General features: G+C 45.7%; 1 protein-coding gene across 1 annotated transcript in view; it reads right to left on the reverse strand.

Moving 5' to 3' along the window:
* Nucleotides 1-17,889, reverse strand: part of KIF26A (kinesin family member 26A) — a gene marked incomplete at both ends in the record, with an annotated part of 188,759 nt that overhangs the window by 79,405 nt on the left and 91,465 nt on the right. Inside the window, one exon of the mRNA XM_081322506.1 lies at nt 15,180-15,695. Coding sequence (XP_081178632.1) covers nt 15,180-15,695 — 516 coding nt within the window. The remainder of the gene's footprint in view (nt 1-15,179; nt 15,696-17,889) is intronic.

The raw sequence follows: 17,889 nt of genomic DNA on the forward strand, positions 1-17,889 counted from the left end.
AAGAGTCGCCGTGCCACCCCACAGACCCCTGCCGCCCCTGTTGTGCGTGAGCCCCCAGTCCAGAGGGAGGAGCCAATGGAGCTGGGTGCCGCCAGGTCCCGTCTATCGGTGACGGAAATGGACAGACGACGATCGGAGGGGTTGTGTTTTTACTGTGGGGACCCTGGACATTTGGCTGCTTCTTGCCCGAAGAAGCGTCAGCGGGCGTCAGTGACCAAGCCTGCCCCGAGAAAGTCCCCTGCTTTGCTATCGGGAAACGGCCCGAGCCCGATCTAGACGGTGTGCAAGATCGGGCGACCCACAACGACCACGCCGAGCGACGCCGTTCCGACGGTGCCTGTGAACCTCCACGGCATTTGATTCTGGAGGCACGACTGATCCTTCCTGGCAAGCCAGAGGGGATTCCGGTCCATGCCTTAATTGACTCTGGGGCTACCACTAACTTTATGGATTCGGCCTTTGTGGCCAAATGGGCTGTTCCCCAGTGTCCAGTGGATCCGCCCATGCTTGTGGAGACCATCGATGGTCGAGTGCTCCTGTCCGGGCCTATTACGGCCGCCACGCAACCCGTGTGTATGGCCATCAGTACCCATGTGGAGGCCATTCAGTTTTACGTCACTTCGGATCTGCACTTCCCCGTGGTCTTGGGACTGGCGTGGCTCCGGGCGCATGATCCACAGATCTATTGGTCTCAGAACTTGGTCACCTTCCCAAGTTTGCAGTGCGTGGACCACACCCGCCATATCTGTGCCGGCCAGGTGGAGGGCTCCTCAGGGGTTTCCTTGCCTCCCGAACTGTCCGACTTTGCTGATGTGTTCAGCGAGTCAGAGGCGGACCAATTACCCCCGCACAGGCCCTATGACTGTTCCATTGATCTAGTCCCTGATGCGCCTCTCCCAGTGGGGCGTTTGTACTCCATGTCGGAGCCCGAGTTGGCTGCATTGCGGGACTTCCTGACAAAGAATTTGGCTCGTGGTTTCATCCGGCCCTCGTCCTCGCCAGTGTCTGCGCCCGTGCTCTTCGTCAAAAAGAAGTCGGGTGAGTTACGGCTCTGCTGTGACTACCGGAAACTCAACGCCATCACGGTGCGTAACCGCTACCCGCTGCCCCTCATCCCCGAGCTCTTGGACCGACTCCGGGAGGCTAAGATCTTCACGAAACTGGACCTGCGTGGAGCTTACAACCTCGTCAGGGTTCGGCCGGGTGATGAGTGGAAGACGGCGTTTGGTACTCGCTATGGACATTTCGAGTACACGGTGATGCCGTTTGGCCTGACCAACGCCCCCGCTGTGTTTCAGCATTTTATGAACGACATCTTTCGAGATCTGTTGGACCAGTTTGTCGTGATTTACCTGGACGACATCCTGATTTACTCCCCGTCGCGTGAAGCGCATCATCAGCATCTCCGTCAGGTCCTGCAGCGCCTCCGGAAACATCGGCTGTTTGCCAAGTTGGAGAAGTGCCAGTTTTACCAGGTGACCATCGATTTCTTGGGACACCGCATTTCTCCTGAGGGCATCGCCATGGAACCGAGTAAAGTTGAGTCGTTGCAGAGTTGGCAACCCCCACGTCGCGTGAAGGATGTTCAGCGACTTCTTGGATTTGCCAACTACTATCGAACATTCATTCCTGGCTTTGCTGCCTTGACAGCACCCCTTACCCGGCTCCTGCAGAAGAAGACTCGGTTCCAGTGGAACGCCCCCGAACAACAGGCGTTCCAAGCTTTGAAGGACGCCTTCATGAAGGAGCCCATCTTGAAGCATCCTGACCCGCAACGGCCGTTTGTCGTGGAGGCGGACGCCTCCGACATTGCCATTGGGGCCGTGTTACTCCAGGCAGCGACGCCCAACGGTACCCTTTTCCCTTGCGCGTATCACTCTCGGAAATTGAACCCCTCGGAGCGCAACTATACCATCTGGGAGAAGGAGCTGCTGGCCATCAAGGCGGCGTTTGAGGCTTGGAGGCATCATCTGGAGGGGGCGCGGCATCAAATCGAGGTCCGGACGGACCACAAGAATCTGGAAAGCCTGCAGACCGCTCGGAATTTGAACCAACGCCAGATCCGGTGGTCCCTCTTCTTTGCGAGGTTTGACTTCCGGGTGCGGTACATACCAAGCGGGCACAACCAGAGAGCGGATGCTCTGTCCAGGAAGCCCGAGTACACCCGAGCGGAAGACAAGCTTCCGCCCAGGACAGTGATCCCCGTCGAGTCTTTTGCTGCGGTGCGGGAGCCGGTGGATATACGGGCTCGGATCCGGGAGGCGCAGCAGCAGGAGGCGTGGGTGGCTCAGCGGAAGGAAGAGGTGGGGCCAGATTCACCTTGGTCGGTCACGGATGGACTCCTGTATTATCGTGACCGGCTCTATGTTCCAGGAGGGCCACTCAGGGGACTCGTCCTCAGCCAATGTCATGATAACCCGGCTGCGGGGCATTTTGGCTTGTTCAAGACTCTGAACCTGGTCTCCCGTACCTTCTGGTGGCCCCGAGTCCGACACGATGTCCAGTCTTATGTCACCTCCTGCGTCCCATGCAGGCAGGCCAAGTCAGCGACAGGGGCCCCGCCTGGTTTACTGCAGCCTTTGCCAACGCCCAAGAGACCCTGGGGGGCTGTGTCCATGGACTTTCTGACGGATCTACCCCCATCCTCCGGCTTCACGACAGTGTTTGTGGTGGTGGACATGTTGACCAAGATGGCGCACTTCATCCCCTGTCGCGGCTTACCGTCAGCTCGCGCTACTAGTCGCATGTTCATCCAACAGGTGTTCCGGCTGCACGGCCTTCCCGATAGGGTCGTCTCCGATAGGGGGGCCCAGTTTACAGCCCGCTTCTGGCAGGAGTTGATGCGGGCGTTGGACATTAAGGTTTGCCTCTCGTCCGCGCATCATCCTCAGACCGACGGGGGTACCGAGAAGGTCATCGGCATCTTAGAGCAGTATCTGCGCTGCTACGTTAACCTGCAGCAGGACAATTGGGTGGACTATTTGGCCATAGCCGAGTTTGCCTTTAACAACTCGCAGCACACCTCCACGCAGATGACACCGTTCTTGGCCAACGTGGGTTATCACCCCCGGTTTTTCCCCCTTTCTCCCGTGGACTCATCGGAGCCGGCAGCGAACGAATTTATGGCGGAGTTACAGGCGATCCATCGGTTGGTGCGACGGCAGCTGGAGAAGGCCAAGGCCGACTACAAGAGGTTCGCCGATCGGTCGAGAAGGGATACGCCTCCACTATCGGTGGGGGATCGGGTCTGGCTGTCCACCAGGAACCTACCATCCACTCGGCCGGCGAGGAAGCTGGACCACCGTTACCTTGGACCGTTCCCAGTCGAGGCCGTCATCAATCCGGTCGCCTATCGTTTAACTCTGCCACGTTCCCTGCGCGTGCACCCCGTCTTCCATCGGTCCTTGTTGGTCCCCGAACAACCGGCCTGTCCACTTCGCCAAGCGGAACCTCCCCCATCAGGAACTCGTGATGGAGGCAGCACCCCCGAGTACGAGGTCGCCAGCATCAGGGATTCCCGCTGGCTGAAAGGTCGCTTCCAGTACCTGATCGAGTGGAAAGGGTACGGGCCGGAGGACTTCACATGGGAAGACGCGACCGCCGTTCATGCCCCTGCGTTGGTGACTGCGTTTCACGAACAGTTCCCATCCCGACCGCATCCGGATCGGCAGACCCGGGGGAAGGGCCCTGCGGTGCGGGATAGTGTTGTGACTCAGGGCCAGCCTGTGGTTTCGGCAGCCGGCTCAGACGTGTCGGATGACTCAGATGAGGGGGAGGAGGACCGTGTGGGAGACGAACCGGTTGATGATGGCGTGGAGGCTTGGCAGAGTTCCCAGCCGGGGCCCTCTTCTCAGCTGCGTGAGCCCGATAGTGCGGAAGATGATGACCCACAGCTGGCCCTGTTCAAGGACGCCCGACGCAGGAGGCAGTCGAGCAGGAACAAACAAAGAAAGAATGTGGGACTCCTCGGGAGGAGGCACAGGGAGACCACGCCCTGAGCTCTCTATAAAAGGAGTGTTTGGGGAGGGGCTGGTTGCTGAAAGCAACTTTTCCGCTTGAGAAGACAAGCTCTAGTGTTTTGTTACCTGCGTAATAAATCTTGGCGGATGCCTTTTAGCCTTGGAAGCTCTCCAGTCTCTTCTTTCTAAAAAGGGGTTTGCCTTTACAAGGCCAGAAGAGGGCTGGTTCAGAACAGAACTAAGCACTACAGGAAAAGATTGTTGTAGTTGGCTATCTTTCACAAAGTTTCAGCTATCATGACTCATTTCATCATTCAGGAACCTAGGAATATTGAGAAGGGATCTAAGAACAGTGATTTATACCAGTAAGCCTTTCCTTTAAAAAGAGCTATATGAAATTCTTCCTAGGTTTTGATCTGGTTCTGACTGGTGCATTGACATACAAATGTGAAAGAGGTTAAGTAGTTTTATTACTTAGTTTAAAACATCTCACAGTGGTCATAGCTATTAGAATGGAAATGTAACAAGTTTTCAAAAACAGAAATGTGCTTGCTCATGAAATAATAATAGTCTCAATTTAAAATGCTTTAGCTTAAAATTCTACGATCCATAACTGTTGACTAGAATAAATATTATAAAAATTTTTACTTTCCCTGTGGAATTTCAAAGGCGGTAAAACCTTCCTAGAAGCATAAAGGACGGATACACATATTTGGTCAACGTGTCAATAAAATTATACACTACAATTGCCACTAAAAGTACAGAAATGCGGTTTATGCTTTTTTCTAGAAAAATATTTCTCAGCATCAACTTTTTACTGCTCTTTGCCAATGATTCCAGTGGGGCTCATTAAAAAATAGCATAAGAGGAATTTTATGACTAAACTTCATTTCTATAGAGGTTTTTAATACCCGCAGCTGCTGCACAGTAGCAAGAAAACTATCTCTGCTGTCTGTGTCTAAACATGCACCTCAGAGTTTTACATATGCAATAGGTAAGCTATCCCATGAAACATCGAGGTAAGAATTTTGTACCTATATTATTTCAACACTGCACTGTTGGTAACATTGTAGTGTGTGTGCATGTGCGTGTGTGTATGTATATATACATACATATATATACATATATATATATACATACAAGCCACCAGCCTGATGATGACGGATGGGATTCCGTCGAAACGTTGCACCTACACCTTTAGTTCTACGCGGGGAAAAACCCGAATAACCAAAGATCCATATACATACATACATATATATACATATACGTGTGTGTGTGTGTGTGTGTGTGTGTGTGTGTGTGTGTGTGTGTGTGTATGTAGAGACTCTACATAGACTCTAGAAAGGGTACAGAGAAGAGCAACAAAGATGATTGGGGGACTGGAGGCTAAAACATATAGGGAACGGTTGCTGTAAGAAACTGCCTGAACAGGTTCCTGCAATCCTCTTGGCAAGGGTTTTCAGAAATGGTTTACCACTGCCTCCTTCCTAGGGCTGAAGGAGACTAGCTCAGCTGGCTTCATGCCTAAGGCAGGACTACAACTCACAGTCTCTTGGTTTCTAGCCTGATACCTTAATCACTACACCAAACTGGTCCTCATTGTACTATATATTATATATAATTTTCAAATATATTTTTCCCATGTTATTTGGATCATAGAATCCAAGGGACATTTTGGCTATTAATGGCCATGTGTCAGACCATTGTGGCAAGCAAGGATGATTTTCTAAACTGCTAATGAGAAGCCAAAGTGAAATGGATTCTTCAAAGTAGTTTCCAAGCCTGTGGAAATATTGGTCATGCTGGGCTGAGAATCTGAGAACTGAGCAGAAGTACAATTTTGAATGTAAAGTCTCCTTGGGAGAAACGTTCAGGAACTGCCTTGTTTCTGAACTGAGCAAGTTGGATTCAGATAGAGGCTTGCATCCTAGATCAGAAAGTTTACCACTTGGAATAATCTAATGATGAAAACAACATCCATAATTAGTGTATTTGTAACCAGTTCTATCCTTAACTTCTAAACTACTTTTGTGTATTATGACATTGTATACCTAACTTTGTTTTATCTTAATTTTCTGGATCTTGTTTGGCTTAACTAAAATACTGGGATTCCCTTAAATCTATTTGTTGATTAATTCCTTGCTTGCCTCTTGTATTTTAGAGCAGTTATCTCTGATTGTGGGACAGCACAGTAAATGATGGGACAGGACAGTCGTCTTTTTTTCTCATCTAATTATCATGGAAGCTGTTGTTAATTTTTCTTTTTTGGAATAAAAAGGATCTACAGTGTAGGTCACCCCATTAGTCTGAAAACCAAAGATTCAATCATATTAAAATAATCATTGCAGTGTAAATCATAACTGCTGTTCAGAAAACCTCAACAAGCATATTTGCCTGCACCCTGACTCCTCACCAAACTATCCTATATCCTAAAAGCAATTACAGTATTTGGTAAAGATGGCTGTGGAGAAGATAGAATCAATGTACAATGTGCTCATGATTTGTTACCAGAATAAATTCACATGGAATAATGGCAGAATCTCAAGATACTCATGGAAGCAATGTATATATTAAATTCCATCAGAAAATGGAATTATGAACTCACAGAGGCAATTACCCAAGATCCCAAATACACAAATAAGCCAGGCACACTGAATTCTACATTTTGCCATAAGTTATTGTCCCACACAAACAGATCTGCTTAGAAACTATATCACAGTATAGGAAATCCAAGATGGCAGAAGTAGGATTTAGAAAAGTTGGCAAAGCTTTATCTCAGTTGAAAATTACAAGTTGTAGAAACCTATAAAGCAATTTGTTTGCTGATCTTTGGAGCTGTCCAAGGTCTGGCCGATCTTGAATATTGCCAAATGCATGTCCTGATAATTCAATCCCTTCCGCCTGCAAAAGGCGTTTGGGGGAGGGGGGGAACTTTTCCAATTCTCAATCATCAGAATGTAGAAAAAATAAAATAATAATAAAATAAAATATCTATAAATGTGTGCACTTCAAAACATGACGCTATTTGATTTCTTTTCTCTTCATGAACCAACTCTATTAGTTCCATCTCCCATTCAATGTCCTCACACATCTGTTTATGCAATATAGTGGTTAGGTTTCTGATGAGGAACAGAAAAGCTGTAGTTCACATCTATGTTCACCCTAACCTAAAGCACAGAATTGTTATGAGGCAGAATGGGAGACCTATGCACGCTGTGTCAGACTCCATGGATGAAAGGTGAGCAACCAGCAACATGTAATATAAATTCAAGCCTTGGTACCTGTAGTTAGCGTTCATGGAACCTAACTGGATTAAGTTAACTCTTTTCACAAATTGTTGACTTCAGTAACTTTCCCAAAAATTCTTTTTTTTTTAAAATTAAAGCAAGCTTGTGGTTCTGTCAAGAGATTTCTCAGAATGCAATTCAGGAACTTTTAAATTTGTCTGCTTATGGTAAGTAGACACAGAATTCAACGCAACAGTCAATACATATGAACTTACTCTTCTAGTTATTTTTTATTATTATTTTAAAGTAGGTAACCAACCTTATTTACTCCTTTAAAACACCTTTAATTGTATGCAAGTGCTATTTAAAAAATCCTCAACAAAACCTCAATAATTGTTCCTCAGTAGCAGCAGAAAATTACCTCCTCTTAGTCTCAAAAGTTCTATTTATATGCCTAATAATCCCACCATTGATTACTGTGACTATATTCTAATTATAAATCCATTACTGCCTGAAAGTGAAATAAAATCAGTAGCCCACATAAAGAGGAAAAGGGAAGAACTAAAACTTCACTGTGCTATTATATACAGATTCTGTCATGAAACAATTCCATGTTATTATCAGGAGTATAATAAATCTTTTTCAATTAGTATAACCAAATTGTTCTTGAGATGTACAAAAAAATCCTCAAATTCTAAAAAGATAAAATGCTGGCAAAGTCCATAAAACCTGTCAGTTATGAAGTTATAGAAAATAGAATCTGAAAACTAATGTAACAGTTGAACACATACACACACACACACACACACACACACAACCCCATTCATAGAACAGTATCCAAAAAAATTGATATGTATTCTCACTGATGAAGGCAAAGAATAATATTGAATAATGAAAGGTCCCAGGATAATGTTGCAGGATCCAATCTGGGTCGGGAACCGGGATCAGAATTCTGGTAAGAGAGACGTTACCTGAGGATGGGCTCCAGCGTGAATCCAAAAGCTCGGAAGACTAAATCTCTGTTTCCAGTGACCGACCCAGATTGGATCCTGCATAATGTATTTACCGAACATGAAAATGGTCTTTACTGAAATGTGAAATACCATAGTAAAATCCAGCAATATTGTATATTGTATTTAAAAAGTAATATAAAAATAAAATCATCATTCAAGTAAAAGTTACAATACAGATGTACAGTTCTAGTCCAACTTTCTATTCTTCAGCAGCTTACATGTGCTACAAAAGAGCTAATGGCTTCATTAAGAAAGATTATTTATCTTGATCACAATGGCAATCACTTTCTTTCAAAATCCCTAGGAAAACATTAATTAATTAGTTTCAGAGCAATAGTTTTTACTGGTTTGCCTACTTTGAAACCCCTGCATCTTCTAGAAATTTCCATCTATTCTAGCACAGGTATAGTAACAAGCCAGTGGAATCCAGAGCTAGTTCAAAATAATCACTTTATCTTCGGGGTAGATTTACACATATAATGCCTATGCAACTGAGAGACACTTGGAAAAAGATATGTAATCAGATGTTTAGTATTGGGATTGCCTAAAGTATTTAGACAATCTATGAATTTCTAACCTACCCCTAATGTTAAAGTTGGTTTTCAATAAGAACAGGTGAAATCTAGGCCTACCATTGTGGTCAGGGCTGCTGGCTCAAGTTGGCTTCTATAGCTAGTTTGGGCAGGTCCTTTTATGAGATACTATATTAATAACCGCTTGGCCTGCAAGTAAGAAAAGATCGAACAGGGGTTGCTTGGGTGATTTTTCTCAGGCAGGATGCTTGGGTTAAGAGAGGTTTTAGGACTTTAGTCTTTCTTTTTATACTGAGAAAGAGAATGGACTGAGAGTCCAGCACCCAGTTTATGTGGTTTCAGAATGCATTTTTTTTTGTTCAAACTTCCATGGCATATAGAACATGGATGTTTATACTTCTTCTGAACTTAGAGCCATTCTTACTCTCTGAACTTTGCCTTTGTCTCATTCACAAAAGTGGGATGAGACTAGACAGTGGACAGAAATCAGACAAAAAAAATCCACTTAAATCAAATACAGTCAATTATTCTAAGTTAAATAAATGTCTCTTCCTGTACTATTAAAATTACAATTCAGCAGCAATTTGGCTCCTGGAGCTGCACTTCGGATGCAGAGCTACACGCAATGGGGAAAAAAATCATGCATTTTTATCTACCACTGACTGTGCCAGATTGAAATCTGTAAGTTGACCATTAATAATAATAAACACATGGGGACATTTTTTTTTTCAACCAGTGTTCTGTGAGTTGCTAAGTCACTGAAAATTATCTTCAAGCATATTCATAAACACCAAATTCTGAATCGAGTAAAAACAAATCAATTATTTGTCTTAATTTTTAATTGGGGTATGATAGAAAAGGCAGTTCAAGCTCTCATATAAAATCCAACTTAATGATATAATTAATATTCAGCAATGATAACACTGGCTTATACATACCGCAGGTATAAAAAAGTAAAGTTTCTTTTTAGTTGAACTCAACTCCTGGAAACTTTCATAACTCTTTCCTTGGTAATATCAGAGAAGTGATTTACCTTTGAAACATGAGAGTCTTGCACTGATTTTGGCAGAACCAGAAATAGAACAAATGCAAAAATAGCCGTCTTATCTCACAAAATGTCTGTATTCACTGAAACTGAAACTGATATGGCTAGTTTGCCATATCAAATATTCTATTTGATATGGCAAGCAATTTAGGATATTTATTTTATTTATCAGATTTATTTGTTGCCCATCTGGCAATTCAGATGTCTGAATGGCAACATTAACAATTATAATTAAACAGTTATAATTCCTATGTGGCAATGAAGTTTTATTTTTTTCATCCCTCCAAAGACTTTACAGTGTCTTAACAGTCTATTAGCTTGCAGATAACATAAACATTATTAAAATAAAGAATTCTTACCCACTTTAGTGGTCTGGGGGTTTTTTGGGAGGGGAGTTGGGGGATTGATAAATTGTTTCTGTTTTATTATATCTGAATCCAATTTGGGTATCAAGGTTCTACAACTTTTTATTTAAAGAAAATTCTTTATTTTAAAGAAAACCTTTTTTTATTTCAACATGATTATTGTTTTAGCTAACTGACTGTAGACACAGAGTGATTGTGGTCTGATTTAGAGTTTATCTTTCATGTTTGTGATTTTGATTTTGTCATTGTTCTGATTTATTTATTCTAGGGGGAATATTTTTGTTGATATGGCACACTGTCCAATCCTTTGGGACTAGGCCAGAACATAAATAAATAAACAAAGTATGATTAGTATTGGCTCCACCCCATCATGCTTAATTCTGTTCCATTTTTCTCCAACTATCATATGACTGACCTGCTCAAAAACTCTGCACTGGTAACATCCCATGAACTGTTATCCAGTGACTGTGCTTCAAAAAAGTGCATCCTCTTATACCAAATATTGATAAAAGAAAGAACTGAACAGATCTCTGTGGGCCATTGATGCACACACTTACTCATTCTTAAAAATCAAGAAGGGATGGAGAAAAATTGTGGCTACTCACCTAGAGAGCATTCAAAATCAGAAGTTTGGGGATGCTCAGAGTTTCATGTGAAACTTTAATGTTTATAAGGAAAGCTGCACAAGTGTAGGAATAATACTTAAGTTTTTATATTTACAGCATAAACAATAATTAGAAGCCACCTTGTTTATTTGGAAATTTTTACTGCTCAAGAAAACTACATATTATCCTTTTTTTCCTTGTGTTTGATATATTAATACATTATGAGGAAACACAGCAAATAACTTATGTTCACAGTTCATATGTTGGCCTATTACCAGTAAATTCACAGGTTCATATCAATATCTATTAGAATCTTAACTGAAACCCAACTCAAATATATTTTTACATCCCTGAACTTTTTACTTCATGAGAGTTTACTGAAACCATTCAGATCTGAACAGCTGCCATACTTCATCCAGGGATTATCTCTAAACCATACAGAATTTGTATTCCAGTTTGTTAACTCGGAGGTGAATAAAAAGCTATTATGAAAATGTAGCATCCATAATTACACTCTTCAACAGTCAAAGAAAATTCAGCCATTCTACACGGAAATTATTTACACAGGCATCACAAAAGATTATAAGGCTATCTTCATGACAAGTTTAACACTGGAGCACATAAAGTGGAACTGTTACAATGAGCTATTTTGCTCTGTGACTATTGCTGTAAAATTGAACGAGACAGCTTAGCTCTCCAGCCTTGTCCATCTCAAATGATACATTCAAATACCAACCATGGCCACTACTTTAAATGTAAGACCAAAAAAACCCCTATAATTTGTTGCCTATAATTTCTTCCCAGTCCTAAACAATTAGGGCTGTTTCTTGGATGTATTAACATACCGTATATACTTGAGTATAAGCCGACTCGAGTATAAGCCGAGACCCCTAATTTTACCCCCAAAAACTGGGAAAAGTTCTTGACTCAAGTATAAGCCGAGGCTGGGATCCGCCGAGTGGCTTTCAGCACTGGAGAAAATGCAAAATCGCTCGAGACCAAACTCGAAGGAATCAGCTGCCGGTGGGAGCGAGGCGATCCGTGCGGTCCCGTGACAGCCAGTCGGGCAAGCAACGCGAAGAGCGGCAGGGCTTTATTTTTCCACCGTGGAGCTCCCCCTCCCCCTCCTCCCAAACTCCCCCTCTCTCCCCCTTCCCCCCACTTCCCAGAGCTGAATACAGGGTATTAACCGGCGGCGGAGGCTTGCAGAACGGCGGATCGAGCCTCTGTCGCCGGCGGCTGGATCCGCACTCCGCAAGCCTCTGCCGCCGGCGGAGGCTGGATCCGTGCTCCACAAGCCTCTGCCGCCGGCTGGATCCGCGCTCCGCAAGCCTCTGCCGCCGGCGGAGGCTGGATCCGCGCTCCGCAAGCCTCTGCCGCCGGCGGAGGCTGGATCCGTGCTCCACAAGCCTCTGCCGCAAGCCTCTGCCGCCGGCGGTTCCAGCCTCCGCCGGCGGCAGAGGCTTGCGGAGCGCGGATCCAGCCAGCGGCAGAGGCTTGCGGAGCGCGGATCCAGTGGGGGGGAAAAGCCCTTTAGCAGGATTTGCCTGCATGCCGGCGGAGGGTGGATCCGCGCTCCGCAAGCCTCTGCCGGCGGCAGGGCGCGGATCCAGCCGGCGGCAGAGGCTTGCGGAGCGCGGATCCACCCTCCGCCGGCATGCAGGCAAATCCTGTTAAAGGGCTTTTCCCCCCCACTGGATCCGTGCTCTGCAAGCCTCTGCCGCCGGCTGGATCCGCGCCCTGCCGCCAGCAGAGGCTTGCGGAGCGCGGATCCACCCTCCGCCGGCGGCAGAGGCTTGCGGAGCGCGGATCCAGTGGGGGGGAAAAGCCCTTTAGCAGGATTTGCCTGCATGCCGGCGGAGGGTGGATCCGCGCTCCGCAAGCCTCTGCCGCCGGCTGGATCCGCGCCCTGCCGCCGGCAGAGGCTTGCGGAGCACGGATCCACCCTCCGCCGGCGGCAGAGGCTTGCGGAGCGCGGATCCAGTGGGGGGGAAAAGCCCTTTAGCAGGATTTGCCTGCATGCCGGCGGAGGGTGGATCCGCGCTCCGCAAGCCTCTGCCGCCGGCTGGATCTGCGCCCTGCCGCCGGCAGAGGCTTGCGGAGCGCGGATCCACCCTCCGCCGGCATGCAGGCAAATCCTGCTAAAGGGCTTTTCCCCCCCACTGGATCCGCGCTCCGCAAGCCTCTGCCGGCGGCAGGGCGCAGATCCAGCCGGCGACAGAGGCTTGCGGAGCGCGGATCCAGTGGGGGGGAAAAGCCCTTTAGCAGGATTTGCCTGCATGTCTCAAGTGCTACCTAATGTGCTTTCAGCCTCAGTCGGCCACTCCACATTGTAATCACGAAGGTAGCTCTCTAACGGAAAGGGAAGGGAAGGGAAGGGAAGGGAAGGAAAGGAAAGGAAAGGAAAGGAAAGGAAAGGAAAGGAAAGGAAAGGAAAGGAAAGGAAAGGAAAGGAAGGGAAAGGAAAGGAAAGGAAAGGAAAGGAAAGGAAAGGAAAGGAAAGGAAAGGAAAGGAAAGGAAAGGAAAGGAAAGGAAAGGAAATGAAAGCCCACCATCTCTCCTCTGCCGCTCGCTCTCGCCGCTCCAGCCCTGGCAAGCCAAAGAGACGAAAGGCCCCGAGCGATAGGAAGGGGATCTCTGCCCTAGAGCGGGAGGGGGGAGGGAAAGGGGGGGGAGGAAAGGCCCGATCGCTTTGTGTTGAGCTGGTTCAGCTCAGCCAGACTAGGCGGGGCTGCGGCTCCCAGCTGATGCCGCTGCCGCCATCCAAGTCCGGCCGGCAAGAACTTTTTTTCTCCCCGCCCCGCAGTGACGAGTAAAGCGCGACTTACTTCCTCCTCCATGCCCACGTCGCCTTCTCGCCCAACAATCCCAAGTAAGGGGCGGCCTCAGAAAGGGGCTCTAACTTTCCCCTACCGCTCAAACTTATCTTGGAGAGGAAGGCAAAATCGGGAGAGGGAAGAAGAGCGAGGACTGGAGCAGCGCTTGCCCGGCTTCTCTCCCCTGCAGGGAGCGGCGGGGTCGGTTCCGCCTCCACCATGTTCTCTCTCGAGAGCCTTGTCCCACCCGCAAAACGCCAGCGCCGCCGCCGCCGCCCCCTTCCTAGCCAGCCCTCAGCCGCTTCACAAGCACCCGTTGCCGGCCCAGTTCTATCAGACCCGCGCGGCGCCGCACGTACTCCGTTTACACGGCCCCCGTACTTCCCCCACACGTCCCTTCTCCCGCCTCCTTCCCATAACGGCCTCTACCTACCGGACGGCGCCTCAGCTCCCCGTGTCCGCCGCCGCTGCCACCGCCACCCTGACCAAACCCTCTCTGCCTGCACGCGCCCTCCCTCCCTCCCTCCCTCCTTCCTCTCTGTCTCTAGCTGGGCGAGGCTTCCAGCCGTCGCCGTGACGCTGCACGCCCAGCTTCTCTCTGATTTCCCTGGCCCAGTCCAGTGATGCTTGAGAGGAAAAAAAAAGCGAGCGGGCGGGCGAGGGGGGGAGGGAAAGGCGAGAATGACCGCTTTGTGTTACCTGCCATGAAACCAGTCCTTGCAGGCGTCACACTCTATCATGAAGCGGGTTACATCGTAGGGCAGCCAGGCAGTGGAAAGAAGCAGGCAGGCAGGGCGCGGAGGTCCGGAGACCTGCCGACGTTTGGGGAGGTTTGGGGAGGTGCGCGCGCACCTCCCCAAACCTCCCCAAACTTCGGCAGGTCTCCGGACGGCGGCGGCTTGGGAGAGGTGCGCGCGATCCCGGAAGCACCGAAGCCTCGGCCGCGCGCAAGTCCTCGGTAAGTTCTTTTTTTTTGTTCACTGGAGTATAAGCCGAAGTGGATTTTTTCAGCCCAAAAAGTGGGCTGAAAAATTCGGCTTATACTCAAGTATATACGGTATATGCAATAGTTTTACTTGCTAACATGTACATCAATTTTGTATTATTTTAATTGCTTTTATGATGTACACCAATATACAATGACCATATTGCTTTTAACCTACTGGTTGGCATTCTCCCACATTTTAATATTTTATGTTTTATGAATTGTTTTCTCTATTTGAACCTGGTTTTAGAGCTTTCTGTTGTCATTATTTTGACTATTTATTTATATGGACTTGTTTTCTTTTTTAATTTAAATTTTGGGAGGCACCCAGCTCACATACTATATCAATTGAACACTGTAAATACATTTATTTTCCCTTTAGAATCACAATGTTGTACCACAAGCTTTTCCCCTTTGGGGCATCCATGCAACATGGCAGTCCTTATAGAAAAGGGGAGGTGCTTGTGTAGAAAAGCCACTTTTGTCAGTCTTACTTCCATTTCCCCTGAAACAAGGCTGCCACTTACAGCGGAATGAAAGTACTTCATATGTTGGATGAAAGCTTTCAAGAAAAGAGGCAACAAAACCCGTAACTATATGGAATATCAGAAACAGTAGGCAATTACTTACTAGACAAGCTTGAGGAAGAAAACTGTTTACTCGGGAGATACTCCACATCCCTTCAAGGTACTGCTGAGCCTGGATCGTTACTGAGCTCAATGCCCCACTAAGGCCACTGGGAGCCACTGTCACTTGAACGCTGGAGTTTGGGAAGCCACCTGAACCTTGTGGCCACCCTGGTCCCTTCTTCCTCTCCGTCCCAGAGAAAAAGCTTGTAGTTTTGCCAGGCTGTCTACCCCCCTGTCCAGCCATGAGGGACAAGTCCCTCTGAGAAGAGACACTGACCATGTTTTGGGAGTTCAATCTTGGTATCACAGCAGCCATTGCCACAGCATTTGTGGGGGGTCCTGTTGCCTCTTGACAGCTGGCTTGGTCAAGGTTGTGGATGACCTGGATTGCTTCTTGCTTCAGCTGATTCAGGTGGGCAGCACAAACATCACACCTGCTTTCCCCTTCACTCCTAGGTTTCTGTAAACATTCAGGCACTTGAAGCTTGTCAAAAATTAAAGCTGATAATTGTGGGTCCTGGAAAAAAAAACAAGAACAGAAGCACAATGAGTTAACTACCAAGAAAAATATTTTAAAAATCAAATATTGTGGTACAAACTATATTATATTAACTATATAATAGTTAATATTAACTATTTTCTCTCATAGCAGGTTCTTCCAAGCCTGAGGCAAACCTCTCTCAACTCTCTCTTTAATATGATCCTTGAACTAAATGGGATATCTACTGCAAAGTCTTCATTCTGGCACGAAGGCACAATCTTTTTCCAAAAGCACAGATAAAAGATTGGGCCATCTACTGTAGTACAATATTTCTATTTCAACATGCAGTAGACTTAATAGTCTCCCGTGGAAATCTTTCTTACTACGGGTCACATGAAAATATTCTAAACTTGAGAAAGTAAGTGAAGAAATCTTGGATATAAAGGGAAAATTTGAAGCTCAAAATCAAATGTTAATTAAAAATCAACAGAAAGTACACAAAATTGAAGAAAAAACAGATGAGAACGATAAAAATATGGAAATGTTATTACAAGAAAATGAAAAATTAGAGAACGCAATTAAGATTTTAGAGATGGAAAAAGCTGAACATTGTTTAAAATTTCAAAATATTCCTGAGGATAGAGAAGAAAACATAGCAGAGGTGATTATTAACATCCTGGAGGAGGCTTTAAAGGCAGACTGAGGAGAAATCCAGCTAGAGGTCGATGAAATATTTTGTATCAATTCAAGCTATGCAAGAAGAAATAAATTGCCAAGAGAAGTACATGTACGGTTTACAAAGAAGACAACAAGAGATGAAGTACTATGGAAAGTTAGAGATGAGCCAATACAATACAAAAATAAAGAAATTGTGGTTTTAAAGCAGATACCTAAGAGAGTAAGAGATACCCGAAGACATTACCACTTTCTGACTACGAAGCTGATGGAAAGACAAGGGGAGAGTAAGGGGCAGAAGCAAACAGAAGAAAGGACTCAAGGAGCAACTGCACAAACAGGAGAACAGAAAGAGAAAGACGACCAAATGGGCGAGAATGAAGGACCTGCCAGAGAACAAAGGACTACTAGATCTACAATATATAACAAACAAACAGCCAAAGTGATTGTGAATGGAGATTGTACTGAGAGCTTTGAGATAAGAAAAGGCACAAGGCAAGGATACCCATTATCTCCTCTGTTATTCATTTCCACTTTGGAAGTCTTAAATCGAAATATCAGACAAGATACAGAAATTAAAGCGTTGGGGATAAAGGGTGAAACATATAAATTACAAGCAATTGCTGATGATTTAGTATTTATTTTGGAAGAACCCCTGGAGATGATTCCCAAATTGTTGGGAAAGATAGAACAGTATGGAAAAATAGCGGGATTAAAAATAAATAAAGAAAAAACTAAGATAATAGTTAAGAATCTCACGGATAAGCAAAAAAGTCGATTGTCAGAATCAACAGAGGTACAGATAGTGAAAAAGGTTAAATATTTGGGTATATATTTATCAGCCAAATGCTCAACAATTAAAGAAGACAATTACAAGAGCCTTGGTGGAGCAGTGGGCTAATGCCTCCTTAAGTAACACCAGCTGCCTGCAATTAGTGCAGGTTCGAGTCCCACCAGGCTCAAGGTTGACTCAGCCTTCCATCCTTCCGAGGTAGGTAAAATGAGGACCCAGATTGTTGGGGGCAATAAGCTGACTTTGTAAAAATGCCACTTGGGGGGGCCCAAAAGCCCTAATAAGCAGGCATATACATAGAATGAAGGCTATTGCTAAGCACATTGATTTGTGCTTCTTAGATTGTAAGCCACCCTGAGTCTTCGGAGAAGGGTGGGATATAAATGTGATTTTAAAAAAAAATATATAAGGCTATTGAAACAAATAAAGCTAGATTTTGAAAAGTGGAAGAACTTACAATTGTCACTATTAGGAAAAATTGCTACAGTTAAAATGAATATATTGCCTAAGATCTTATTTTCATTTCAAACATGGAGGTTTTGAACTACCCGAGTGGGTTTTGTATTATCAAGCATCTGTATTAACATGGGTGAAAGAATGGATAACTTCTTAGGAATAAAAGGTTGTTATATTTGGAGGGACATGACTTACAATTGGGGTGGTACAGGAAAAACAAAATTCATAAGTATTTTCAAAATCACTATATTAGAAATGCTTTGATAACAGTATGGGGGAAAAATCAAAACTAAAATATATGTAAAA

This window comes from Vipera berus (genome assembly GCF_964194415.1).
Source record: "Vipera berus genome assembly, chromosome: 1".
Taxonomy (NCBI): Eukaryota; Metazoa; Chordata; class Lepidosauria; order Squamata; family Viperidae; genus Vipera; species Vipera berus.